At 56.0% G+C, this 27,261-nt stretch overlaps 4 protein-coding genes and 1 long non-coding RNA gene across 11 annotated transcripts; 3 read left to right on the top strand and 2 right to left on the bottom strand.

The window, feature by feature from the left end:
• Nucleotides 1-904: 904 nt before the first annotated feature.
• FOXRED1 (FAD dependent oxidoreductase domain containing 1) lies at nt 905-4,664 on the bottom strand. Of its 2 annotated transcripts, XM_064397748.1 has the most exons (11): nt 4,572-4,664; nt 4,453-4,535; nt 3,429-3,670; nt 3,236-3,346; nt 3,043-3,161; nt 2,863-2,957; nt 2,596-2,697; nt 2,451-2,518; nt 2,220-2,368; nt 1,428-1,557; nt 905-1,354 (listed from the first exon to the last, which is right to left on the bottom strand). In XM_064397748.1, the coding sequence occupies exons 1-11, from the start codon at nt 4,640-4,642 to the stop codon at nt 995-997; spliced, it is 1,530 nt and encodes a 509-aa protein (XP_064253818.1). In that variant the 5' UTR covers nt 4,643-4,664; the 3' UTR covers nt 905-994. The 2 variants fall into 2 exon arrangements, with proteins under 2 accessions (XP_064253818.1, XP_064253819.1); XM_064397749.1 differs by lacking the exon at nt 4,572-4,664 and having other exon boundaries at nt 4,453-4,550.
• Nucleotides 4,665-4,828: 164 nt separating this feature from the next.
• On the top strand, nt 4,829-11,265 carry SRPRA (SRP receptor subunit alpha). Its single transcript, XM_064397931.1, has 14 exons — nt 4,829-4,988; nt 5,546-5,629; nt 6,379-6,542; nt 6,639-6,799; nt 6,921-7,074; nt 7,519-7,669; nt 7,832-7,938; nt 8,129-8,247; nt 8,514-8,600; nt 8,690-8,862; nt 9,370-9,583; nt 9,660-9,823; nt 9,949-10,047; nt 10,268-11,265. Exons 1-14 carry the CDS (start codon nt 4,869-4,871, stop codon nt 10,394-10,396), a joined length of 1,926 nt encoding a protein of 641 aa, XP_064254001.1. The 5' UTR covers nt 4,829-4,868; the 3' UTR covers nt 10,397-11,265.
• Nucleotides 10,685-21,691, bottom strand: FAM118B (family with sequence similarity 118 member B). 6 transcript variants are annotated; one of them, XM_064397933.1, is made up of 9 exons: nt 21,620-21,691; nt 21,271-21,343; nt 17,457-17,534; nt 15,295-15,547; nt 14,277-14,504; nt 12,985-13,113; nt 12,432-12,636; nt 11,882-11,941; nt 10,685-11,810 (listed from the first exon to the last, which is right to left on the bottom strand). In XM_064397933.1, the coding sequence occupies exons 3-9, from the start codon at nt 17,525-17,527 to the stop codon at nt 11,599-11,601; spliced, it is 1,158 nt and encodes a 385-aa protein (XP_064254003.1). In that variant the 5' UTR covers nt 17,528-17,534; nt 21,271-21,343; nt 21,620-21,691; the 3' UTR covers nt 10,685-11,598. The 6 variants fall into 6 exon arrangements, with proteins under 6 accessions (XP_064254003.1, XP_064254006.1, XP_064254002.1 ...); XM_064397936.1 differs by having other exon boundaries at nt 10,685-11,793; nt 12,432-12,717; nt 21,620-21,687; XM_064397932.1 differs by having other exon boundaries at nt 12,432-12,717; nt 21,271-21,289; nt 21,620-21,675.
• Nucleotides 21,692-21,730: 39 nt separating this feature from the next.
• On the top strand, nt 21,731-22,270 carry LOC135285559 (uncharacterized). Its single transcript, XR_010350373.1, has 2 exons — nt 21,731-21,843; nt 22,227-22,270. It is a non-coding gene; the product is annotated as an uncharacterized LOC135285559 (long non-coding RNA).
• A 3,175-nt stretch (nt 22,271-25,445) lies between these two features.
• Nucleotides 25,446-27,229, top strand: TIRAP (TIR domain containing adaptor protein). The gene is made up of 4 exons (XM_064397940.1): nt 25,446-25,529; nt 25,693-25,747; nt 26,019-26,627; nt 26,768-27,229. The coding sequence occupies exons 2-4, from the start codon at nt 25,741-25,743 to the stop codon at nt 26,809-26,811; spliced, it is 660 nt and encodes a 219-aa protein (XP_064254010.1). The 5' UTR covers nt 25,446-25,529; nt 25,693-25,740; the 3' UTR covers nt 26,812-27,229.
• The last annotated feature ends 32 nt before the right edge of the window (nt 27,230-27,261 follow it).

Raw genomic sequence — 27,261 nt, 5'->3', positions numbered from 1 at the left:
GGTAATGAGGGGATACTGGGGATACTGGGGCACTGGGAATGGGGACACTGCAGCACTGCAGTGGGGTACTGGGGCTGGGGGCTCTGGGGGAGTGTGGAGGGCACTGGATGCTGATGGAAGTGCTGGGGGTGTCGATGCAGCTGTCCCACAGCCAGGGGACAACGTGCTCTGGCTCCAGGATTCACAAGGCTGAAGGAAACCTTTATTAAGCTATATCATGTTAAATTACACACTAGACTGTACTCTGTACTAAACTGCATTAAACTAAAGAAAAACACATGGCCCTTTCCAGGCAGTCACGACACAGCTTGGACCCAACTGGTCAATCAGTCCAAACAACCATCACGGTCCAATTAACAAATCACTCCTGGTAAGCAATCTCTGCAACAATCCTGGGTAAACAATCTCTGTAACACATTCCAGATGTGCCAAACAACACGAGGTGCAAGGAGAGATAAGAATCATTTTCCTTCTTGTCTCAGATTTCTCACTGCCTTCCTCAGGAAAAATCCTGGGAGAGGGAATTGTCTGTTCAGAGAATGTGAATGCCACACTGGGGGAAATGGGGTTAGAGGGGGACACTGTGGGGACAGTGAGGGACACTGGGGGAGTAACACACACTGGGTCTGCAGGATTGGAATGTAATGGGGGTACTGGGGCTGGAGAGCACTGGGGAAATGGGACACTGTGAGGATACTGGGATTAGAGGGAATTGGGGAGACTGGGGACTGCAGGTGTGGGAACAGAATGGGGACACTGGGAGGGAATGGACTAGTGGGCACACTGAAGTTGTGGAAGGCGTCAATGGGGACATTAGAACTGAGGATACTGGGAGGATACTGGTGGCACTGGTGGAGGGAACACGGCAGGCGTGGCCCCCATTCATTCTCCGGCACGCTCACCATCCATATATTAATTTTATTCCTACAGCACACCGCCTCTGGCCCGGGGAGGGGGCCCATGCCGTGCCTCAGTCTCCCCCTCCCCGGCCCCCTCAGACCACGCCGTGCTCCTGCAGCGGCTGCCCTCCCAGCAGCCTGTCCCAGCCCAGCCTGCGCAGGTCCAGCGTCTCGTAGCGCCCCTTGACCACCAGCTCGGCCACGGCCCTGCCGGCGGCCGGCGCGTGCTGGAGCCCGTGCCCGCTGAACCCCGCGGCCAAAAACAGGTTTTCCAGCCGGGGGTGCGGGCCCAGCACCCCGTTCTGGTCGAAGGTGTTGTAGTCGTAGTACCCCGCCCAAGAGCCCCGCACCCGCAGGGACTCAAAGGCCGGGACGCGCTGAGCCAGCCGGGGCCAGATCTGCTCCTGGAAATAATCGTGGTCCACCGAGAGGTCGCTGGGATCCGGCTCTTCCTCCTGGAAAAGGATGAGCTGGGGGTGTCTGACGAAGAATAGGGGGTGGGTGATCCGAGGGGACCCCGGGGCTCACCTCGGGGGGGCTCATCCCGCCCAGGTAGTTCCCAGCAGCTCCGTCCGGACGGAAATAAGCGCCAGAGGTGTCGATGAGGAAGGGGCTGGAGAGGTCAGGGCCATTGGGGCAGTGCCAGGTGAATATATACCTGGGGAACCCCCAACCAGAGTGTGAGAGGTGCTCCTCTCACCCCCCAGTATGGTGCTGTGGGGCTGGGATGTGGAGATGTTTGTCCCCCCCACAAAAATAATACTGAGGGGTCTTGTCACTCCCAGGCACACTGGAGGGGCTGAGGGCACTGGGGGAATAACGGGGTTATTGGGAATACTGTGGACACTGGAGCCACTGGGGAGCAATAGGTGACACTGAGGGGGATAATGGGGACACTGGGATTGGGAGTATGGGGACATAACAGGGACACTGGAGCTGGGGGCACTTGAGGAATAATGGGAGCTCCAGCAAGACCCCATTTCCAAATAAAAAACTGAGGAAGCTCACCATCCCCCCCAGAAACTGGAGGGCGGTGGGTGCTGGGATGTGTGTCCCACTCTGTAATCCCCCAAAATAGTACCTAGGGGTTCATGTCACCCCCTCATAGACAGAGGGTGCCAGGATGACACCCCCCAAAATAGAAGTGCTGAGGTGCTCCCCCATGACACAGGGGTGATGGGTGCTAAAGCACCCCCCCAAAACAGCACCAAGGGCATCACCCCCTGGAAAAGGAGCTTCTGGGGTGTGCCCCCACGCTGAGCCCAGGAGCTGACCCCCACAGAGGGGTGCTGCAGGCTGTCCCTCTGTGAGCCCCAGTACCTCTTCCTGGGCTGGATGGGCAGCGGGGGCTGGCACAGCCCCCTGGGCAGCCCCTCTGCCTCCAGCAGCTTGCCCGCCCAGGCGCCCGCGGCGTTGACCACGATGGCACAGGCGACCGGCTGGTACTCCAGGCTGTCTGCCATGTGGACCTGGGAGGGCACAGACGGGGGGTCACGGCTGCAGGGGGGGTCACGGGCACTCCTGGGAGCTGGGGGGCACACACACACTCACGTGGACGTATTTGATGCGCGCAGACGGCGGTGCTGACGACATCATGTGGGTGGTGGAGGTGACAAAAGCTGGAGGGTTTGGGGGTGAGGTGGGTGGTCCTGGGGGTGGCAGGGGGGAAGCCTTGCTGTGCACCCCCATCCCTCACCTCGCACCTCCCCGGAGCAGCTCTGGACTCCCAGGGATGTGGCTTTGCGCCGGAAAGCGTTGAGGAGTGTCCAGGGGTCAAACCAGCCTTCATCCTCCAGACCTGGGCAGGGAAACATGGGGGGAAACTACTGTGTGACCCCTCCAATACATGCACTGTGTGGGGCTGGAGCTCCCCTTCCATAAATAAAGCCAGGATGAAGGATGCAGGAGGATGAGGAAGGATGTTGAGAGGAGTCTCCATGCCCTGCCCCATCCTCCCACATACCATAGGACGCCACAGCCACGTCCTCCGTGTTCATCCAGGGGAATTTCTCCTTCAGCTGGGTGGGGGACAGCAAGGTCACCTGCGCCCCTTCATCCCTGGGGATGGCCAGCATGTGGAGGAGGGTCAGGATGAGCCCCAGTCCCGAAACCCCCCCGGGAGGGTCCCATGAGGGTCCCCCACCTCTGGAACTGGACGGTGGCCTCCAGGGCAGCAGCGTTCTGGGGGGACGCGAGAAACAGGTATCCCCCAGGCCGGAACTGGATGTCGATGGGGGGCTCATTCGGCACTCCAAGGTAGTTCTGTGAGGAGACAGAGACCCAACTGAGGGGGCTGGACTCCCCAAATCACCCCCTGCCCACACAGCCCCACGTACATTGATGTCGCGGAGGAAGCTGGCAGAGAAACGCGACATTTGGATATTTTCCTTGAGGGAAAACTGCTGCCGGATCCCTCCTGCCGACAGCACCGTGGAGGCTCTGGAATACTGAAGGAGAGGACCCCTCAGAACAGAAGGGGTTCAGGGGGGTCCCCAAGGCCACACCCTGCCCCGGGAGGGGGTGTCTCACCATGGGGTCCCGCTCCACCACGAGCACCCTCATCCCGTGCCGCCGCCGGCCCTCCAGCACCTTCAGCCAGTACGCCACGGACCAGCCCACCACGCCGCCGCCCACCACCACCACGTCGGCCTCGTCGGGGGGCCGGGGGTCGGGGTGGGTGCCCGGGGGGATCCAGCCCCGGCCGCCGCTCCCCGCGGCCGGCAGCTGATCCCTCAGGGTCTGCGCCATGCGCTCCAGGCTCTGCCCCAGCTCTGCGGCGGAACCGGGCTGCCGAGCCTGGGGCACGGCTGGCAGCCCCCGTGCCCTCTGCATCCCTCGGGACCCCACTCCCAGGGCACCCCTCAGACTGCCCCCAGGTCCCCGGGAAAATGCCCCGGGACTCTGTGAGCCACCAGAACCGCTGCCCAGTAACCTGGAATCACACCAGTCCCTCCCACTGGGAGTCCAGAGTCCACGCTGGGAATCACCCAAGACCTCCAGCAGGTTCCTGCAACACGTCCCCTTGGGACCCCCGGTCCCCACTGGGACCCCCCCCTCCAGTTCCCCTGGGCCTTGTGGAACCCCCCAGTCCCCTCTGAGACCACCAGCCGCCCAATTCCCCCCAGCCCCTCCAGTGCCCCCTGCCATCCCCCAGGGATCACCCCCAGGCCCTTCTGGCACCCTCCCATACACGCCCGTAGCCACCCCAGCGCCCCCATTCCCAACCCCCCCCATTCCCAGCGCCCCCATTCCCAACTCGCCCCCATTCCCAGCTTCCCCCCGTTCCCAGCACGCCCCCATTCCCCACTCTCCCCCATTCCCAGCGCCCCCATTCCCATCTCTCCCCCGTTCCCAGCACGCCCCCATTCCCAGCAATCCCGACCCCGCCGTACATCCTCGTACACCCCAGCAACCCCTCCATTCCCGGGGACACCCCAATTTACCTGACCCCCTCCCCATTCCCCGCCATCCACACCCCGACCCCCCCTCCATTCCTCCCGTTCCCCTCCCCCCAAATCCCCGGCGCGGTGCCGGGGACCCCTGCGGATCTCACCGCGGAAGAAGTCGGAGCCGAGCGGAGCGGCGGTGCGGAGGGGGCGGCCCGGGACCCCTGCCGGGCCCATTCCCGGTCCCGGGCCCATTCCCGGTCCCGGGCCCATTCCCGGTCCCGGGGTCCCCCTCGGGGTGCCCCCCCCAAACCCCCCCGGCCCCCGCGCGCGCAGAGCGCGCCGCCACCGCAGCATGGCCCCGCCCCCTCGCTGCGGCCCCGCCCCTCGCTGCGGCCCCGCCCCTCGCTGTGAGCCCGCCCCGATGTGACTCCGCCCCCTCGCTGTGACCCCGCCCCCTGTGCCGGGCCCTCGCCCCGCCCCCGCCCGCCGCCGTCCCGCCAATGGCGCGGGGGGGCGGGGCTTCCGGCGGAAGCGCGGGGCAGAGCGACGTGTGCGCCCCGCCGGGCCCGGCGCCGCCGCCATGCTCGACTTCTTCACCATCTTCAGCAAGGGCGGCCTCGTCCTCTGGTGCTTCCAGGGCGTGCGCGGGCCCGCCGCCACCGCCCCCGTCAACGCCCTCATCCGCTCCGTCCTCCTGCAGGTCGGGCGGGGCGCGGAGGGTTGGGCAGGGGTCACATACGCGGCGAGGGGCAGAGGGAGCGCCCGGCTGAGGGAGGGGCGCGGGGGCACCGTCTGCCCGGGGAGGGAGAGGGGCTGGGCCCACGGAGCTGGCCGGGGAATGGGCACCGGGACCGCCTGCCCGGGGCGGGCACGAGCAGCTCCGGGGAGCGGGCTCGGCCCGGCGGTGCTCCCGTGAGGGGCACCTGGCACTCCGCCCGGCACAGCTGGGACCGCCTGCCGGGGACACACGGGCACCACCGGCTCGGGGAGCGGGACGGGCGTGGGGTCACCCATCTGGGGGGTGGGAGCATCACCTTGGGGAGGCCACGGGCTTGGATGGGATCACCTGCCCGGGACGGGCACAGGGGGCACGACCACCCCGGGGTGGGTGGGATCGCCTGCCCGGGGCGTGTGGGGTCATGTGCAAGGGATGCTGGGCTGCTTTGGGAAAGGGTGGGACAGGGATGGTGGTGGGGAGAGGGCCGTGACTGCGATGAGGGGATGGTGGGTGCCGTTCTGACAGCTGCTCTCCCCCAGGAGAGAGGTGGCAACAACTCCTTCACCCATGAAGCCCTCACACTTAAGTACAAACTGGACAACCAGTTTGAGCTGGTGTTTGTGGTAAGTGGCCCCAAACCCGAAGGAAGGGGATTGTCCCAGAACAGAGGGGAACAGTTCCCCTGTGCTGGGGTTTGAGCAAACAGCTGTTGACATTGCCTGGGGCTGGAGCTCAGCTCCCAGACTGGTTTGGCTCCTCCGTCTCTGGGATTTTGGGGGTGAGGGGCTGTGGTGAGCAATGCAGGAGGATGTTGAGCAGTGACCCCAGTGTAGCCAGGCTCCCCCCAGAAGGGGGACATGGGTGTCTGTCAGCTGAATGCCAGGCTGCAGTCGCAGCTTATTTTAATCATCTGCAACAGGATTAAAACTAATCAAACCTCAAATAGAAGCTGCAGCCTTGCAAAACTTCACTTTGGCCAGAGCTATTGAAAAAAAGCCAGAAGTGTGTTGTTCCCTTTACCTTGTGGACCATTTAGTGTTCTCTTTTTTTAGCCTTTTGGCACCTTATGTCCATAAATCCATACAACCTTTCCTGTTGACCCACAGATAAACTAAAGGCTTTCTGCCCTGGCCCTACGTGTCCCTGCTGCCATGAGGCAGCCTCTGTGTGTTACAGTCACCTGTTGAAGCGAAGCTCTGGGCTGGTTTTTACCTTTTGGGGGCATTTTAAAGGCCTGGGAAGGTGGAGCAGAAAGCGCAGGCTGAAGCTTGCCCACGTTAAAGAGCTCTGAATTAAACAGAGAGGTTTTTGCTTGCTTGCTGCTGTTGAACGAGCTGCAGGTGCAGTGTGTGTTGGCTGTGCTCCTTGGCAGGTGGGCTTCCAGAAGATCCTGACTCTCACCTACGTGGACAAGTTGATAGACGACGTCCATAAGGAGTTCAGGGACAAGTACCGCAACGAGTTCCAGCAGAAGGGAGCCCTGGGCCTCCTAAATGGCACCTTTGATTTTAAAGATGACTTCATGCGCCTCCTCCGGTACAGAGCTTGGGTTTTGTGTTAAATTTCTGTTTTGAGCGGAGGTGGGAGCGGGGGAAGGGCTGAAATCCAGGCTAATGGGTCACCTCCCTGCAGGGATGCAGAGGAGAGCAGCAAAGTCCGAGCTCCCACGGTAATGAAGACGTTTGAGCAGTCTCTGAAATCCCAGAAGACTGTCAAGTGTATGATTGAAACCCGAGGGGAGAAACCAAAGGAGAAGGTCAAGAACAAGAAGAACAAAGGTTCCAGAAAGGATGGTGAGTTAATGGGGAAGATAAATGGGAGGGAAATAAATATTCCAGAGGAATGTGTTGCAGTCTGTGCTTTTCCAATCCACTTGGAGCTGGACTGAGCTTGTGTTTGGGCTCTTCCTGTCAGGAACTGAAGCTGTGGCAGCACCCACTAAAGCATCTGCGGGTGACAAGCAGCTCTCAGCAGCAGGGGAAAAGGAGGAACTGACCAAGGATGAAATCCTGCAGAAGAACCGGGAGGAATTCTTCAGGAGACACATGAAAGCTGGGGAGAAGTCCAGGTGGGTGATGAGGGCATGGTCAATCTGCCTGTGCTTCAAACTAGGACATGGCTGAATCTCTTCTTTTGGTGACCCCTGGGAACCAGACCTGACTTTCCTGGACCTTATTTCCCTGATTTCCCTCCTTGCTGAAAAAATGGAGAGAAGACACCTGCGTGTCCTGGAGGTGTAATAGAACCTGATTTTCTTTGCTGGGACAGCAGAAACATTGGGAGAGGTCAAGACCTGTGTTTAGTGAGCAGACAGCAGTAGTGCATGGATACCTGGCTTGGGGGAAGTGCTGCCATATGGGATTAAAGTTCAGATAAATAAACTCTGGAGATCAGATTGGTCAATTTCTGCCTTTTTGGGTAATCCAGGCTTTTATTTTTCACGTCTCCTAACGAGGTGATGGCTGCTGCTTCCCTGCACTGAACACAATGTTTCTGGTCTTTGTTCCACCAGATCTCCGAAGCCCGACGCACAGAAGGAGAAGGGGAAGAAGCCCCGGGTGTGGGATCTGGGGAACTCTAATGCCAAAGTACTTGATTACAGTAATTCTGCTACCAACGGCAGCGCAGAGGCTTGTCCTGTGGAGGAGTTTGACCATGACATGGTAAGGAAAAGTCAGGCTCCATTTGCTGTTGTGCATTCTCTGGGATCAGCTGGGCATTATGAACCCAGCCCAGTCTCTGTGCCTGGGTGAGAAGGGATCATGAAGAAACATGAAGCAAGGATTGTGGCACTCAGCCCATAAAGCTGCTTCTTCCCCTTGCAGGCCCTGGGGGATAAAAATCGGGAGCCTGGCCGCCTCTATGACCTGGAGTATGAGAGTGATGATGAAGCTGAAGAGGAAAAAGTTGTTCAGAACCCTTCAAAACCCAGGTAGAGGCTCACACAGCCCTTTCTTGTCACATGGTTGTTGATTTCTCTTCTGTAATTCCTGTTCCAGTCTAACCAGTAATGCAGGAAGCACAAACTGGTGCGTTTGTCCTCTCAGGGCAAGTCCTTCTGCATCTGACCTTTGCAGATTATCATTTTCAAACCTCAGTGTAACTCCTCTGCTTCTCCACAGTGTGAAGAAGGGTGGCCTGGGGGGCATGTTTGGCATGCTGAAGGGCCTGGTGGGTTCCAAGAGCTTGACCAGAGAGGACATGGACCCTGTGCTGGAGAAGATGAAGGATCACTTGATTGGTACATCTGGGTCCATGGTGTGAGGGATTAGTGGCAGTTCCCTGTGCTCTGTTGGGTGGGCCCTGGTGGGGGTGTCCATGGTTTGGGATATTCTTGCCCACAGGAGCTGTGGTGGGTTCCTGTCTCACCCTTGAGAAGCCCTCGAGAGGGCAGCAGTCAGGTCTGGTGGGAATCCTGCACACTGACTCCATGCTTCCCTTGACACCCATGTGGGATGTACGTAACCTTCTCAGCAGCACTGACTCCCTGTTCTGTCTTTCTCAAAGCTAAAAATGTGGCAGCTGAGATCGCAGTGCAGCTCTGTGAATCTGTGGCCAAGAAACTGGAAGGGAAGGTGATGGGAACGTTCACCAGTAAGTGCCTGTGTGGCATCCCGTGTGTGGTTTGGAGCTCAGGAGTGTTCCCCGTGCGTGACACGTCCTCTTTCCATCCCCTTGCCCAGCGGTGACCTCGACGGTGAAGCAGGCGCTGCAGGAGGCCCTGGTGCAGATCCTGCAGCCGCAGCGCCGCGTGGACGTGCTCCGCGACGTCATGGACGCCCAGCGCCACCGCCGGCCCTACGTCATCACCTTCTGCGGCGTCAACGGTGTCGGCAAGTCCACCAACCTGGCCAAGGTAGGACAGGACCCTGGTGTCACATTCATATTTTCTGAAAAATCCCTTTGCCCAGCATTTTTCTCCTGGGAAGCTGAGATGCCCCAAAGAATAAGGAAAACAAATTTATCTAATTTGCTTCTCCTGTGTTTTGCTCCTTTGGAATGTGGTTGGAGATTGTTTATCCAACAAGTGATTGTTTCATTTGGTTTCTGCTGTGAATTATTTTGACTCAATGGCCAATCAGTGCCAAGCTGTGTCGGGACTCTGGAGAGAGTCACGAGTTTCATTATTATCTTTTTAGCCTTCTGTGAGTATCCTTGCTGTATTCTTTAGTATAGTATTCTTTAATATAATATAGTATCATAAAATAATAAATTAGCCTTCTGAGAACATGGAATCAGATTCATTCCATCCTTCCTTTGTCTGGGCACCCTGCAAGTACAATACCCTGGATCACAGGAGTGGGGTGATGGGGTCAGGCTGTGTAGCTGCTACCGGGCTTTTCTGCTGTGTTGCCTCCTGCAGATCTCGTTCTGGCTCATCGAGAACGGCTTCAGCGTGCTGATTGCGGCCTGCGACACGTTCCGCGCGGGAGCGGTGGAGCAGCTGCGCACGCACACGCGCCGCCTCAACGCGCTGCACCCGCCCGAGAGCCACGGCGGGCGCACCATGGTGCAGCTCTACGAGAAGGGATACGGCAAGGACGCTGCGGGCATCGCCATGGAGGCCATCTCCTACGGTAGGCGCGGAGCTGGGCGCGGGTGGGGCCGTGCCGGGGCAGCGCCGTGCCTCACGCTGCCTCCCTGCCGCCCCAGCTCGCAACCAGGGCTTTGACGTGGTGCTGGTGGACACGGCGGGACGCATGCAGGACAACGCACCCCTGATGACCGCGCTGGCCAAGCTCATCGCTGTCAACGCTCCCGACCTGGTCCTGTTTGTTGGGGAAGCACTGGTGGGAAATGAGGCTGTGGATCAGCTGGTGAGTGTGGAGGCTTTGTTCTTGAGAGACTAAGAGGGAAAAGAACCTGTTTCTGTAGGTTTTACCAGAGAACTGGATGGTGGCAGCACCACAAACGCTTTTCTCGGATCTTTTTTCTCCCTCAGGTCAAGTTCAACAAGGCCCTGGCTGATCACTCCATGGCCCAGACACCGCGGCTCATCGATGGGATCGTCCTCACCAAGTTCGATACCATCGATGACAAGGTAAGGAGGCTGCTGAGGTGACTCTGCACAGAGCTTCTGTCTGACAGTGACTGGAGGGGAGAGACGGGAATTGTCAAACACAGGGCACTCCTGCACTTCCTCCTTGTGTTTAAGCCATTGAACCCAAATTAGGAAGTCTGCTTTCCACACGTGGGGGATGAATGAATGAGAAGCTCCCTGAGGGGAGCAGTGGGTTTCACGGTGCTGCTTGTCCCGGCAGGTGGGTGCAGCCATCTCCATGACCTACATCACGAGCAAGCCCATCGTTTTCGTTGGTACCGGACAAACCTACTGTGATCTGCGAAGCCTTAACGCCAAGGCCGTGGTCGCAGCGCTCATGAAGGCCTAAACACCAAATCGCTGTGTGCAGATGTCCCAGAAGAACCTGCTTTACCCTGTCACCAACTAGTCTTTCCCGTGTAGTGAAGAACAGAATGGAGGAACAGCAGCATGAGGAGTACTTTTTTTGGATAAACCCGCTTTATCCGGAAAGAGCCCTTCCCTGGGTTCCTCCATTCTGTGTCCAGTGACGCAGGCTCCCTTGCGGGGAGGCCGAATCCAGAGCTTTGTATTGTTCGTGCTGCACGGGGGCGTGGGCGGTGCCAGGATCTGCTGTGCTTTTTGGTGGGTTTGAAGGCTTTCTATTGAGCTGCTTTTGATTTTTAGACCAGCTTAGGGAGGAGGCAGGAGGGACTTGGAATTAGGGGCAGTGTTAGATCTGGCTGTTAATGCTGCTGCTCGTAGCAGCTCCACCGAAGCTGATAAACCAAAAAAAGGTGATGGCCTGTGTGAGCTGGAGGGGACATGCTAAATTGCCTTAAAGTCCCCCATATCTGTCCTCACCCGGACTCTGAAGCAGGGTCCCCAGACACCATGTATTTGGCTAGGAGCTGGAGAGCTGCAGCAGCCAGGTCCAGAGGAGGAAGGCAGCGTGCCCTGCCTGGCCCCTGCCCGCTGGTCTTGGCGTTATTTGCTAGTAAAAAGAAAAAAAAAAACCAAACCACATTAATACTGGAAGAGAATGGTGGCTGCTTGCTGCTTTCCTGCCCTTTCTCCCCGCTCCGAGTGCCTCTTGATCCCGGTTGGAAGTGCTACACTGAGTAATACAAACCTCTGACGATGTCTTGTAGCTCTGTATTGCAGATGTGCTATAGTGCAATAAATTGAATGCTGTCTGCTAAGAGACATAATTTATATAAAATAAACTTCATAATTTGTTCTCTGTGTATAAATAACTTGCCTCCAGCCAGGACGTGTTTCCTACTGGGTTGGGGGGAGATGAACTCCCAGCAGTGTGAGGTGTGAAAGGGCCTTTAAATGATACAGCAGCCAAAGTTCAGTGAGCAGGCCTTTAATACAACTTCAACATACAAAATACTGTACAGTAAAAAGACAGGACTAGAAAACTAGAGCTTCCAGTAAAAAAAAAAAAAAAAAAGCTCAAGTTTCATTTTTTAATTGAAATACAGAATATAAAAGCACTAGGTATGAAGTTAGAGGAGGCTGCAGCTCCCGCAGGGATACCGTGCTCTGCAGGCACGTGCAGCCCCATCAAACCACGATTACTGTGTTAGACCAGGTGTTCATCCTTGGTGGCTCTGTCCCGGCCTCGTCCCTGCCGGGAGGGTCCTGGCTCGGTGCTGGACACAGTGGGACAGTGGTGGGCTCCTGAGGGCTGCTGGCCTGGCCCAGGAGCCCCTGGCACAGCTCAGGGCCTGGGCAGGGCTGAGGCTCAGGGGCTGCATCCTGCATGGAAGCAAAGGCTGAAAACCTGCCTGGGACTCCAGGGGGCAACCCAGGGTGAAGCCCCTTGGCTCCAGAGAGCCCTCCTTACCTTTTACCTCAGCGTGGGCAGTGGCAGAGCCGTTCAGCTGCTGCCCCTCCTTGGGCACACCTGGGGCAGAGTACAGACCAGTCTGAGGTGCAGAGCCAGCTGCCCATGTGCTGGTTTCACACAGGCTTTCCTTTCCTGCTGGGTTAACCCTCAGAACACCTGCCAGCAAGGCTCTGGCCAGTGAACCCACTTTCCCCCATTTTTATGATTTATTAGTGATACCTCTTTTATAAAAGCAGTGGCTCAGGCTGAGCAGCACGAGGGTCAGTGAGACTAAATGCCCCTTCACTAAAAAGGGAATAAACAGCTGCACATGAAAAACAAAGTTTGGGAGGCGGGCGTGGGAGGCAGCACAGCTGTTTAAACTGTTAAAACATACAGTGTTTTCAGAAAAGTAACCCGCAGATCCAGCTACACTTAGAGACACGTTTGCTTTTTTTTTTAAAAAAAAGGCTTCTGGAATCTCTACATAGCATGGAGAACAGGGGCTACTAGCCCTGTCTGCCCTGCGTGGTGCCAGCCAAGGGTCCCCCAGCCCCCGGCCCCGTACCTGCACGGCCCCGCATGGCAATCTCGCTTGTCAGCCGCTCGAAGTACTCGGGCAAGTCAGCGTATTCGTCTCCGTAGGAAATCACTTTGATCCCTTTGTCCAGCATGTTCTCACGGAGCTTCTTGAACTCATCCACATCTCCCCTCCGCACCAGCATGAAGTGCTCCAGGTCTGACTTGTGCTTGACAGCCTCTAAAAACAGGGCCTGAAACGTGGTGTCATCAACTGTCCAACCACAGCCCAAGAAGAGGAAGGACTTATTCTCATACAGCTTCTGAATCTCTCGCTTTAAGAAAGGGAAAGATGTTGGTCAAGGTGAGCTTCATCCTCACAAGAGACAGCACCTGCCCTACCCCTGGGGAGGCTCTGCAGCAACGCCATCCTTCAGCAAGTGTGGGGAGTGTTCCAGCACCTTAGCAGCCAGGCAATTCACCCCTCCTATTTCCCATTTCTAATTAATTCTCCCCCACCCTCTGAAGCTCAGTCTGAACTGAGCTGAGCTGTTGGCCCAGGTGGAGCTGCAGCCCCGAGGGCTGGCCCCAGCGTGGCTCACCATGACCTCGGTGTTGCGCAGCACGTTCTGGTAGCCGGCCGGGTGCAGGACGATGCCGCTGGGGTTGGTGTAGACGCCGTGGATGTGCAGGACACTGAGCTTCCTCTTCTCTTGTGCCCACTCCAGCACCTGCACAGCAAAACCCGCAGCAATGTCTGTGAGCGCACCACGTTGGTGACCACAGCACTGCTAAATGTAACATTTTGGGCAAACATTCCAAAGAGGCTGCTTCTTCCTCATCTTCTCATCTTCTCTCCTCCATCAGCCTCTACACCGTGGCCTGCAGCCACAGCCTGTGGTGCTCGTTTGGGTCAACACTTCAGATAACTGGTGAATGTGATGAGAAGACTGAATCAAAATGCCAGATTGACCAGAAAAAGGGGAAAAAACAACAAATCCTACGTCAGCATGTTTCTCAAGCCTACCAAGTTTTATTTTGTGGCCCCTACTGGCTCTGAGGGAGTCACCAGCTGAGCTGACCTCCATTTCAGACAGCTGCTTCCCAGGCTCTCGGTTTACTCCTGCAGACCTCAGCTCGTTTAAGCTTGCAATAATTAGAATGCTTACTTGTAACACTGTAAGTACTTCCAGCCATGTAGATTAAGAGGTCACGGAGGGAACGTGAAGCACAGAAATGAGAATGAAAAGACAGCAAGGACTGCACAGGACACAGACATTGGGGGTGTTTAACATGCAAACAGAAGGATGAGATGCTCCCCACCAGTAAAACCCATGATGGAGAGATGAGGTGGGCAGGTGCAGAGTTCAGGGTTTCACAGCCTGACTGGGGCAGGAGGAGGGATTTTCACATAAAGAGAGTAGCTCTGAGAGTGCAACAGGAGGAGCCATTCCAGCCATTGCAAGAAGAGGACAAGGGGCAAAAGGGGAGCCTTGAAGGCTGCAGCCCTGGACACCCATCACAAAAAGCACTTTGCAGCACCTTATAAAAATAAAAAGTTCAGCTTTGCATCTCGTGTGGAGTTTCTCATATGGGCTGGAACATCAACCCGAGCCTTATGTGGAAGCAAGGCCAAGCCAGAAGTTTCAAGGACAGAGATCAAAGGAATAGCAGGCTTAAGCACTCCTCCTGAGCACTGGATGGCAGCCAGCAAACCAGCGGTCCAGAAAGGAGCATTCCTCCTCATTCCTCTGCTTGCTGCCCTGGACAGAGCCTCTGCCTGGAGCTTGTCTGCCACCAGTTAAACCACTATAATGAGTACAATGTCCTCAGGCAGCATGAGAGCACATTCTGCACCACCACAGTCCCTGACAAAAGAAATAATAATCTTTACCTTCTTTTCATCAGTCAGGTCAAGAGACTCAAGGTGCTTCCCTTGGTGTGCTGCATAGAGCTCCAGCAGGTTATCAAAGTTTGTGGTCAACACAAGGGCCCCGTTTTCCATCAAGTGAAGCACAGACTGAAGCAGCTGCTTCCCAGAATCTTCCATTTTGGATTCCAGGTCATCAAACACCTCGTATAAACAGTCCTTGAAAAAGGTTGAGCGAACGTTGCTTGTGCGCTGAGAAGGGGAGAGATGGAGATCAGAGCCAGCCCTGTAACACCTCACACCAAATGACCGCATGAAAAACCACCCACACTTCCCCAACACCCTGCAGAGCTCTGGGTCCTTGCAGGGCAAACACAGAGCCTTGGCTGCACCAGGGTGGGTGCTCTCCTTCAGCATAGTTGCAGGATCACAGAATCCCAGACTGGTTTGGGTTGGGAAAGACCTTAAAGCCCACTGTGCCATCTCATACCACTCTGTGCCATGGGCAGGGACACCTTTCACTGTCCAGGCTGCTCCAAACCCCTCCAGCCTGGCCTGGAACACTCCCAGGGATGGGGCAGCCACAGCTTCTGTGGGCAGTCTCACCACCTTCACAAGGAAGAATTCCTTCCCAATATCCCATCTAACCCTGCCCCGTGGCTGTGTGAAGCCATTCCCCCTTGTCCTGTCACTCCAGGCCCTTGTCCACAGTCTCTCCCCATCTTTGTCAGCTCCCTTCAGGTATTGGAAGGCCACAATTGGGTCACCACTGAAGCCTTCTTCTCCAGGTTAAACAATCCCAATTCTCTCAGCTTGTCCTCACAGGAAGGTGCTCCACCCTTTAATCATCTTGGTCCAGGTGACATACCCAAAACCCACGCCCACAGCAGGGTTATGTCTCAGGCACCCGGCACAGTAAGTGCACCTGTGGCTCCATGTACACAGAGGAATTGTTGGGATGGGGACACCATTGCTGGAGAACCAGATCTGGCTATTTCCAAAAGCCAGATGCTATGCTCAGGGCAGGTACAAGCACACTGACCGGAGACAGCTTCTGAATAAGGTCGTGGGCAACATGGACCAGGTTCTTGTCTTCATGTAGACACTTCTGGAACCGTTTGCTCTCTTCATCTTCCAGGAGATCAAAGTCAATAGCAGCATCCAGAAGAGCCTGAATCAGCCCCTTCCAGGATTTCAGCGCTGGGACCTGGGGAGCAACTGCAGCACTAATTCCTGTCCCAATCACCAAAACAAGCTCCCGAGGCTTCTTGGTTTTGAGACTTGGCAACAGCTTCCTGCAAAAGGAGAAAGGAGCACAGCTGGTACCACCATGAGTGAAAGGGTGTCTGGGGTGGTGGCACACAGACTGAGGGAGAGGGACGTACCCTGTGCCTAAATTTTAAATCAAATATGCATTGGGGCTCTCTGATAAACAGAGCATGAGAGGAGCAGCTTGGTATCCTTAAAGGACAGCAGGCAGCTGCATGGATCAGCAGCACAAATGCTCCCAATACAAGGTCCGTAATTACAACAATTTTGGGAATCAAATCTGTTACCAGGATGGTTACTGGGGAAGTCAATGATGCCCTAGGGTGCTTCTGCAGCAAAGCTAATCCACTAAAAATCTGGAATAAGGGAAGTCTATTAATAAAAGTTACATGGAGGGCTGGAGGGCATGGGAAAGCATGAGAGAATGAGACACACACACGCTCTGTGTCCCGAGATAAAACGTGTCAGATCCCATGCAGGCTGGAAATGAGACCTGGTTTAAACAAGGTGCAGAACAGGGGCCTTGAGACAAAGCTCCACTTATCCCAGAACAGACAAAAGCAAGGGAAGGCTTCCTCCTAGCTCTGCCCTGGTTGCTGAGGAACCCCCTCAGCTGCACCAGCAATCCCTTCCCTGTGATGCCTGCAATGTCAGCAGGATGCTCCAGGCCAATCTTTTGGAATATCCCAGATGATACAGAGTCACATGAAAGGGCTGCAGGGCTGTATTCTCCTCATTCCTCCTCCCTTCCTCCCTATTTCCCTGGCTTTACACCTGCACAGAGCTTTTAAACATGACCTTTATCATTTATTAAGCAGATGTGCTGATCCTTGCCTTGCCTTGCCTGGTGTCCAGCTGCTTTCTGCAGCTTCCCAGGACTGGACCAGCAGCCTGGGAAAGCAACTTGTACGGAAGAAATGAGCTTTATCAGCAAACACGTGATATTTAGTGAGAAGGGGAGAGGAAACCAACACCACACAGATGGAGCTGTGCCTTCCCTCAGCCCCTGCCTATGAAAACAGACTTGTTAACCCTTTCCTCGAGGAGGGCTTCACTGTTACTGCTGATAAACAGGGTTTAATTTGAGGACTGCAGGCCTTATGTGAGGAATAAATTAGTAATCAGGCTAATGAGCTAGTATAAAAACACTACTGGAAATACAGGGACTGAAATCCAAAATAATAACAAATACCCAAGTCTTAATGTCCTGCATGCCTGCCCTGCTGATAAATGCACTTGTTTCTACCTTAATATCCTGAGCAAGGAAAAAATCATCCCCCAGTGTCTCTTCTGCACATTCCAGGGTCACTGATCAACCTCGAGACCACACAGAACTATCCTGCAGCCCTCCAGAACTTGCAAATCAATCAAATTAGTGGGAGACAACCTCCCAGCTGAATTAGCTGCCTGTTCACAAGAACTTTTGAGCCTGCAGCAGCCACAGTCTCAGTCTCTGACAGACAGAATTACCCACCAGTCAGACTCCACTCACAGAATTGTAAGACCACCTACTTCCAAGCACAGGGAGCCTCAAAGTGAATTATTTAGCCTTCACATGCAGTTCAACCATACTAATTTGAGTAACTCCTTGTCCTGGAAACCACCACCCAACTCAAGTGAAAAATCACAACCACTGTGTCCAACTTGACAGCGAGTGGACAGGACCATGGAGACAGGACAGCAAAATACAGCCATGAGAGCAACCCCATTCTCTGGCTGAGCATTAAAACCCCAAAAAAGTACATTCTGGGTGTGAAGGTGTTTGTTCCACAAACAGCAGGAAAGCCCAGGGCATGGCCAGAAGCCAGCACACAGTTCTTGGATCAGGAAACCAAACAGCCACGGTCGCCAGGGGTCACAATCCTTAAAGAACAATGCGAGGCAAAGGAAAAGGCTCTTGTTAGAACAAACTCACTGGAGCATAATTAAACTTACCTGGGCTTTTTTGCAGGTGGCATTCCATCTTCCAACAATGTTTCCTTGCCCAGGCTCACCGTAGAAGCCATCCAGTTTCTGTAGCAGACAAATCACCACAAGCCAAGTCACTGCACAAGGACAACACCACCTGGACAACAAGGCTTTACAGACCCAGCTTTGCACAGGTGGATCAATCTCAGCTTTGTTATCGTTCCAAGATCACCTCTGGGCTGAGAATTGCATGTTTTCGTCTCTGAACTTTGTCCCACAGCCTCATCCTCTTCCTTAACCTCTTTTACCATAAAATCCTTGGCTGTTTTTCCCAGGTGTGATTGCCCCAGCAAAGCACACTTTGCCAGACCCTCCGTTTCACCTCAGCCGCTCATTTTCCGCGAGAGCTGGATCCTGGAGCAGCACTCCCCCCTTCCCGACAGGGCCTGTCAGCAAACTTGCTGCTTGGGAAACAGTGGGAGGGAAGAGAAGACAAAGAGATTTTTGTTGGCTCCAAAAAGCCACGGAGAGCATTTCATTCCCTGGTGATGAGAGAAGGGTTTCCCAGCCCGCTGCGAGTCCGCAGGCACTGGGAAATGACCTTAAAGCCCACGGAAAGGAAGTGCACTTTGAGAACTCTTTCAACAGCCCGTCACATAAAATACAAAAGCTCTGCCAGCACGCAGTACTCTCCCACTCTGCTTCTCCCAAATAAGTCTATGAAAAGGGAATGAAAATGAACAGAACTGTTCACCCTCCTCTGCTTTTTCCTTGCCAGTTGTAATGAAGAGTCCATCAAAAATTCTGCTAGACAAGGGCTTTTGGCCAGAGGAAATGCTGAGGAAGAGCTGCTGACTCAAAATCACTGAGTTTTTGCTATCTCAGGGAGATCCGAGGGTTTGTTCTAGAGGTGACATGCCATGATTGCCCCCTGGCAGCCCAGCAGGTGACTATGGGCAGGTCTCTCCAGGCAGGACCTGCAAGTGCTGGCATGGATCATGTGAGAAATCAGCCAGCATTCTAGGAAAGCACCACCTTTCAGCTCTGGATGATGAGAACAGGGCAAAGTGACACTGTCAGACGCTCAGATACGCTGTGTGTGCAGCCTTTACCCTCTGACCCCTTCGGAAAACTTTATACAATGGCATTCTGGATTGGTTTGGGCTGGACAGGACCTCAGGGCTCGTGTCATTCCACCCCCCTGCCATGGGCAGGGACACTTTCCACCACACCACCCTGCTCAAAAATAAATCATTGTACCAACAGCAGAACACCTCAGAGAGCTGGTTTTCACTACCTACCTCCTGAAACATTACTGAATGTGTGCTGCTCATCACATCAAATAATCACCTTTTTGTCTTACTGGGCCTTACTGTAGGGCTCAGATTTTGGATAAAAGTGTCAAAGGCTCTTAGCAAGTGAGAATCTCCTGGTTTTGCCCCCTCTGTGCATGCCAGGCAGGGCTCCTCCATCACACCCTCTTGTGAACATTGCACCCTGTATTTTTCCAAGCCATACTGAGCCCAGGAGCTCAGTGCTGTTCTGACAGTGAATCTCTGCAGCCTCATCCCCCCTGAATCCCTGCAGCCTGTCAGGCCTCATGGTGAGCTGTTTTGGGGGGTTACATCTCCAAAGACCACAGCAGACTCTCGGGAAGAGAGGAGGACCTGCTGGACACAGAACTGTCAGATTCACCATCAAATCCCCGCTGAGTGAAGGCAGCCAAGCACAGTCAGGACAAAGGGGGGAAAGCCCTTTTTCCTTCCCAGGAGGGTCCCATCTCTCCTTTTACATTTTTCTGGAAGGACAGGCTGCTTCCACAAAGCCAGCCAGATTTTATTCAATGGTGCAAAGATGCTTTAAATGAGGCAGGGACTAACAACAGACAACTGGAGTGTTTCAGAGGGAAGTTTGAGCTCCTGCTGGTGCCAGGTCTGCCCTCAGCCCCGGGCAGAAGCAGAGCTACAGCCGAAGGTAAATCCTTCCTTGCTTTCTAAATTGGATATAATTTAAGCTTATAATTATCTTTGCATTGTGAATCACCAGCTGAGCCTCGAATATCAAGGTTGTTTGTAAACTCCCACCTAGAGCTCCCCTGTTTGCTTCCACCTGCCTCAGCACTGCTCCCATCTCACTCACCCTGCACATTCCCATGCTATTAACAGCAGGAATGGAGCCATCAAATCAATTTTAAGTGCCTCTAAATGACATTTCAAAAGCAATTTTAAACTTAGGAAAAAAACACCTTTTGGAATTATAATCACCTTGTAAGGTTTTCTGATATAATGACCTTCAACCTTCAGGTCTATTACTTAGTGGAGAGAGCCATAAAGGAACAAAAACCCCATTATAAATACAGTCTAGTTCCAAAAAAAAGTTATTACAGGTCTTTAAAAGAATTCATGGGGATTCAGCCAAGAAATAGAAACCTCTGGTTTTCAGTCCTGGGGAGAAACTCTGCTTGCCAGAGGGATGGATCGTGCTGGCACAGCTGAGGTAGCCAAAATTAAATGGAATTACCACAGAGCATGACACTGCCATGGGAAAAAAACACAGCAGGTACTGCAGGCTCCCCCTGGGAACACAGGTACCACGGAGGAGAGGGAGCCACAGGCACTCAGAAGATAAGAAGTGTCTCTCCAGCCTTCTTCAGACACTGGGAACTTTCCAGCTATTTAGACTACAGGGAGCTGAAGACTGTAAACACAACACTCCATGGATTCCTGGCCAGCTGCCCCATTCCCCTGCCCCAGCCTTGTCCCCATCACTTTTATCAGGATTAAAAGACTCCCTGTGTGGGTTTGCTGTGTTCTCTTTCTCCATCCACACCACAGAAATCCCTTAATTTATCCTAAAGCCTTCCAGACTTCAGCTTTAAACTGTGCCCAAGTCACCAAAACTGGAGGAACCCAACCACAGCAGCTCCCTGTGTGACACAGACACATCCAGCTGCAGAAACGTTGGAAATATGAAGGTGTATCCCAGGTAAAACAAACACCTGAGCACCACGTGTGTCAAAGGAAGGCCGAGGTTCACACAGGGTGTGTATTTACAAAAACCTCTCTGCAGCTCTGCAAAGCACAGCCACGCCACAGTCAACACCAGAGCCCAACCTGCAGAACCAAAATGGGGAATTAAGGGAACATTTTCTCCCCCACCTCAAGGAGAAGTCGCTGCTGACACCATCTCCATGCCCAGCACCCAACACAGAACTGAAGCTACACGTGGATGTTTAGAATTGAAGCCAAGTGATCCAGCACCTCGCTGGAAGATGGGCTCTTCCAGAAGAGCCCCCACAAATTCCCAAAAGAAACAAGTACAGACCTACTGCTCATTCATTATTTTCAGTTTATTTGAGTGCTGAGAACTGCCACCAGCACAGATGTAATTCCCAGCTTCTCTTCAGTTCAGCGCCTTTAAGGTGCTGGGATAAGACAGTGTAAAAGGCACTTTGTTTGAGCTGGAAGTTGAGCTGTCCCTGGCCAATTCCCAAACCTACCCCTCCACGTGGGAACTGCGCTGGAGCCGGATCAAAACCATCCTAGAAAAACACAGGCTCCAGGGACAAAGGGACCGAGGACAAGCCCTGCTCCTGCCCAAGCCACAAAAACACAGGATTCACCCTCCCTGGATGTGAGACAAAACGCAGCAGAGGATTTTATCCAGCGCTGTGATTCTCCACGTGCTTCCCAAGGGCTCCGCGAGCAGGGAGAGGCAGTGACACAGCAAGGCCTGGCGCTCTGTGTCCCACGGGCTGCCCCGGGGCACGCCGCTGCTCCGGAGCCGGCTCCGCAAAGGGAAGCGGGCTCACACCGCGGGGTTTGCTCACCTTCGCCCTTACCTGTGCTCTCCGTTGTGCCCTGCGGGAAAAGCAACAACACGGGCATTCAGCAGGCGGGGAGACTCCGACGCTCCTTTCCCAGGGGGACGCATCAACAAAAAACAGCTTTATGGAGGGCGGCGGCGCGGCGGGGAGGTTTCCCGGCTCACCCCCGGCCCCCCGGCTCGCCCCGGCCCCGCCGGTGCCCGTCGCTCCCCTCAGGCCGCTCGGGCCCCTCAGGCCGGCGGCCATGGGACCCCCCCCCCTGCTAATGGCCGCCCGTCGCCATGGCAACAGCTCCCCCCGCTGTCTCCATGGCGACCGCGCCCCGCCCGCCCCCCGCCGCCGCCGCCGCGCGCCCCGCACGCACCTGGCGCCGCCGCGCGCGCGGCCCCATTGAGGAGACACCGCCCCGCCCCGCGGGCAGCGCCGGCCACGCCCCCCTCCCCGGCCCCGCCCCGCCGCTGGCCGGCGGCGGAAGAGGCGGGGCCAGGCGTGGGAACGCGGCGGTGCTCTCGTGGCGCTTTGCGGGGCCGGGGGAGGCGCGGGCGCATGCGCATGCGCGGTGGCGGGCCGGGAGGAGGCGCCGAGCGGGTCTGTCCATCTGTCTGTCTGTCTGTCTGTCCGTCCGTCCGTCCGTCTGTCCGCCCAGGCCCGGCCGTGCCCCCCTGTGTCCCCCTACCCCTCAGGGGCTCCTCCTCCGCCGGCCGCGCTGCCTGGGCCGGGTTGGTGCATGTGCGACCGCGCCTCCAGCCCCGTGAGGTGCAGGCGGTGCCTGGGCCGCTCTGATGCCTTCAGGCGTACGTGTGGCGGAATTTGGGTGTACTTAGAGCTTTCCAGGAGGAAAATGGTTCTGTTTTCTGGGCGGCTGCGCGCTGTTGTGTACTGGCACCGTCAATGAAACATTCGTGGTTTTTAGGGACAAAATTAGCCGTGTTTTCTCACCAGAACCACCTTTATTTCACCCTGCCTTGCAGCACCTGGTCTTCAGCGTTTCTTAATTCCTCAGGCAGTCCTGCAAACCACAGGCTGTGAAGGTGCTGCTGCAGGGATTTCAGCAGGGTGCTGCTGTGAAGAGAGCCGTGCCTGCTTAATTACTCCATTAATAATGAGTATATTATTGCTGAGGTAGGGTGGAGGTTGATCCCCATGGTGCTGCCTGTTGGGTTTAGGGTTTGTGGGCTCACCCTCACTCAGGTTCCCTCTCTGGGGTTTCCAGGTGGGGTGACTCACTCAGACAGGTGACGTGCCCTCCTCTGGGTCCTGTCCTCGGGTGAGGAGCTGATTTTTGGGGTGGTGGCAGTAGGTCAGGGCAGGGACTAATGGGAAGTGGGTCCCAGTGGGGTGAGTGGTGCTGGGCCCATGGCTGGTGGAGCTTGTGGGTCCCTGTGGGGCTCGGCACCACCCGGCCTTGTGCTTTTTCCTTTGGGATTTGGCCACCAAGTGGCCAGCTGGTGTCCCCTGCTTGGTGGGGAGAAAGGCAGCCAAGGTAGTGGCAGGGAGTGGGGAGGAGCCCAATGTCTCTCAGGGAGTTCATTGCATCTTTCATTGCATTCATTGCATTCCTCTGGCTGTTTGAGGGTGGGCTGGGGGCCCTGCAGGAGGATCCTGCCTGCTCCTGCACCCCCAAGGTGCCTCCTGGGGCTTAGAGATGGCCTGGCTTGGGAAATCCTTGGGGATAGGGAGGTGTTTATGGCAAGGGGTGAAAGCCATCAGGGAGCCCCCCATTTCACATGTTTGTGTTCTGTGCTACTGTGCCCTGGTCTGTTTGGCTGAGGGTGGAAATACCTGTGGAAGCCACAGCCAGGTGCTGGCATGGAGGAACATTTGTGTCCAACAGGAGCTCTTCAGAGACCTGTGGGACACAGAAGTGGTGTGGGCACGAGGTCCCCAAAAGCTTGACAGGTGCTGGTGGGGTTGGGGGATCTCCTGACCTTCAGCCCTCCCTCCCAGGAGACTCCAAGGTCCCTGGGGGGGAGAAAGCAAACAGCAGTGTGCTGAGCAAGGAGGTGGGTGATTCAGCCCTGGGGCACAGCTGGCTCGTGGTGGCACTGAGGAAGGGGAGTCTTGACTAGCCCTGGCATGGGGTGTTGAGGTTAAATGGGGTGGGAGGATATTTTTGGGAGTCAGAGGACATGGGACTTTTCCCTGAGGGAAATACTTCCCTTCAGGCAGGGAGGTGTGGGGGTTGTTGTCCCTGTTGCAAGCAGATGGGGGACACTGGGGTGTGCTTTGGGGGCAGGTGCAGCAGTCCTGAAATTGGGGTGATGGGCACTGGGCAGGGACTGCCCTCTCCATGAACGTGGTGAGCATGGCCATCTGCCCAGGCCAGGCCTTCACAGGCCAGTGCTTGGAGCTACCTGGACTGCTGGAAGGGACCTGGAACAAGATGATCTTTAAGGTCCCTTCCAACCCAAACTGTTCTGGGGTTTTATGATTCTCCCTGCTGAGGCAGAGGTGAGGACCCAGCTTGGTGGGCTCTGGCCCAGCTCCTGCAGGCTGGGGACCCCACAGTGTACAGTGGGGTGTGATGGCCACCACTCCGCTTCAGGGTTCACAGTGAGGGAGATGCTGAGCCAGCTCTGTGCTCTGGTCCATGCTGGGCTCACTCTGGAGATGCTCCCGTGTGAGTGCCAGGGCCAGCTTCTCTGGGGATCCCAGGTCAGGGGGCCTGGCTGTTATCCAGGTGAGGACTCAGATGGGAGAGGGGGGGACACATTCAGCACCAGGGCTGGACCCCCCAGCCCCCTCCTCCTGGTGTCCCACGGGGTGTGGGACACATGGATCACCTCCACACTGTGCTGGGCCACCAGCTTGGACACAGTGACACTGCAGCAGCAGGGGGAGGGTTTAGTGTGCGCTTCAGAGGCCCAGGCATTGTCCCCTAGGCAGGGAAGAGATGGGGAAATCTCCTGTGCCAGGAACAGCCTGCCAGGGAGCTGGATGGGCCTGCAGGCCCTGGAGACCCGCCAGATTCCTGGGGGATGGAACTCACCTGGAGCTCAGCTCTCACAGGGCACAGAGGAGGAGCCACCAGGCACTGGAGGGGTTGAGGATGATGAGGAGATGAAGGCAGTGTCAGTTGTTGGCCACCACCAGCAGCACCAGGGGAACGAGACCTGGGGAAGGAGAAATACAGGGGGGATTTTGGGGTGGAAAAAATGACTTCTAGGTAAATTTAACTTGCAAAATAAGTATGAGTGGCAAACGTGGACCTGTCTGTATGTAGTCAGGAAACCAGAGAGTAAAACAGATCTGGGTGCTGCTGAGGGCTGGGCACTGTGACCGCGGGCAGTGACGGCATGGGGCGGATGTGGGAGGGAGGCCCTTGCCAGGGCTTGGCTTCCCCTCCCTGCAGTCCCGGCCCATTTATCCTGCCTGTGCTTTCACATTCCCCAGCAGAGGCGGGAGCTGCTGGCAGCTGGGGGCCCCTGGGTGTTCGGGGAGCTCCTCCACTCTGTGCCTGGGGAGGCAGGTGGGTGCCCCTGCCCTCCTTTCCACCCCAGGGAGCTTCACTGGGAATTGTTGCTGGATGTGGCAGCTGCAGGGATGGATCAGCCTCGCCATTCACTGCAGATCCCATCAGACTGAGAGTGACCATCCTGCCTGTCCTTTCCCACCCAGGTAATCCCAGAAGATCTTCCTTTGCCAAACCCAGGGGCTGATGCATCCCCTTCCCTGCTCCAGTGCTGGACTCCTGCATTCCAGGTAAGCATCCCTCCAACTTCCCCCTGCTGCTCACTGTCCGTGCTCATTGTTCCACTCACACTTGGGCTTTTGGCTGTCACTGCGTGGTGACTCTTGGCCACTGTGGTTTGCGTGGGTGTGCTGGGGTTTTGTGGGCATTTCCTGCAGTCCTGGGCTGGTTTTGGAGTAGGGGAAAGGCTTCAGCATGACTTGGGGTGTTTCATTTCGGAAGGGGTGATGCCAGCAGTGGAAAACAGCAGCTGTTTGCCACATTGCTGTTCCTGGGTGTCTGCAGGGAGTGTCTGGGCTCCCTAAACCATGCTGGGAGCACAGTGCTGAGGAATCTGTGAGCTGGCAGGGAACACACAGGAATGCCAGGGCAGGCAGCACCAAGGAAGCACAGCTCTGGGCATCACTCACACTGCCTTTGGTTTGCCAGCACCCAGTCCATCCCAGGTGATCCCAGCTGACTCCCACTTCTCCCCTCCACAGGATCCTTTTCCCACTGATGGGAATGAGGGTTTCTCCTCCCCATTCTCTCTTGGCCTCGCTTGCTGCAGGTGTGTATCTCCAGTGGAGAGAGCCAGTAAGAGGTAAGTGTTCCTTCCCAGCACATTTTGGGGAGGCAGAGGTGCTGGGGGTGACTTTGGGGCTGTAAGAGCACCCTAGAGGTGCAGATCCCTGGAACAGACTGGGCTGAGACCTGCCATGAAGCAGTTCTTGCTCTCAGTTTGTGTTCCTCTTTTCTGCTCTCAGGAGAGGTGTCCTGCTGGCAGTCAGTGGCTGAGCAGCGTGCTGCCCACTATGGCTGGTGAGTCTGGGAATAACCTGGCTCTGTCCCCTCCCTCACAGCATCCCTTCCCCTACAGAACACCAGGGTGCCCATGGGCTGCTCCTCACAATGCCTCAGCATTCAGGTGTTGGTGGCAGCTCAGGTTCAGGGACCAGGATGGTTTTGGGGGTCAAGGTGAGATCCTACCCACCTCTTTCTATCTGGGGGCATCCTGCAGATTGAATGATGCTGTGCTTGGGAAGTCCAGGGGTGCTGAACCCCCAAATCTCACTGTGACCTCACTCTGCAGGTTGGTTTAGGCGGCTCCTGCACAAACCCAAGCCCAGCTCAGCGGAAAGCCTCAAGTCCAGCCACTCTGCTTCATCCTCGCCTTCCTCCTCCTCCTCGTCCTCTGCCAAGAGCTCCAGCTCTTCTCCTGGCACGAGCCTGGCCACCAGCTCCATCTCCCTGTCACCCGTGTCAGCAGTGGACATCAGCGCCTCCGACAGTCCCCGGTGGGACAAGAGCTACGACGTCTGCATCTGCCACAGCGAGGGGGACGTGGAGCTGGTGCTGGAGCTGGTGTCCTACCTGGAGGGGCAGCCCGAGAGCTTCCGCTGCTTCCTGCAGCTGCGGGACGCGGCGGCGGGCAGCGCGGTGGTGACGGAGCTGTGCGACGCCGTGCAGAACAGCCACTGCTGGGTCATGCTCATCACCCCCGGCTTCCTGCAGGACCCCTGGTGCCGGTACCAGATGCACCAGGCCTTGGCCGAGGCTCCCATGGCCAACGGACGCACCATCCCGGTGCTGAAGGACGTGGATCGCAAGGATTATCCCAGGGAGCTGCGGAACATCTACTACATCTACATGGCGCTGAAGGAGAAGAGCTTCAGGCAGATCAGAGACACTGTCATGCGCTGTGAGTAGCCTCTGGGGTGCTGGTGAAACGTCACTCCACTGGGGTGAGGACCGTGGGAAGGGGCCAGATTCCATACATTTATTTAAAGCTGATTTTTAGAGTAACTGTTTGCTAATGGAGCTCATCTGCTGTCCCTGCAGACCTCCAGGAACTGTGCCGGAGCTCCACAAAAAGCATGGAGTAGTGCTGGGAGAGGAAGATGCATCCCCACGGGCATCACGGAGCTGTCGCCGTTGGACCTGGGTGTTGGCATGTCTCGTTGGACCTTGAGGTCAAACCTGAGCTGCTCAGACCAGACCTGGCACCAAAGATAGGGAGTCCTCCACATCCATGAGGGACAGCAGACCGGAGCCCACGATGTGGCCAAAATCTCCTCAGCAGGGACAGGGCCATCCATCACACAAACACTAAACTCTGGTATCGGGTGGTTCTCGGGGTCATGAGAGCTCTTTACTGCACTGGCATTTTCTGTCCTGAGGGTCCAGGACCCCTACTAAGCTGACAAGGAACCTTGTGGGCGCCTGTGGGCAGGACGAGATGAGGCAGGCGGTGACGCTGTACGGAGTCGTTGTGACTACGAAAATGCAGAAGTTTTAAATGTTGGTGGTTTTCCGTGATTTTGTCTCAATCCCCG

This window comes from Passer domesticus, chromosome 23 (assembly GCF_036417665.1).
Source record: "Passer domesticus isolate bPasDom1 chromosome 23, bPasDom1.hap1, whole genome shotgun sequence".
Lineage (NCBI taxonomy): Eukaryota > Metazoa > Chordata > Aves > Passeriformes > Passeridae > Passer > Passer domesticus.
Note: the sequence above shows the minus strand (reverse complement) of the source record. Positions and strands in the feature narration are given on the sequence as shown.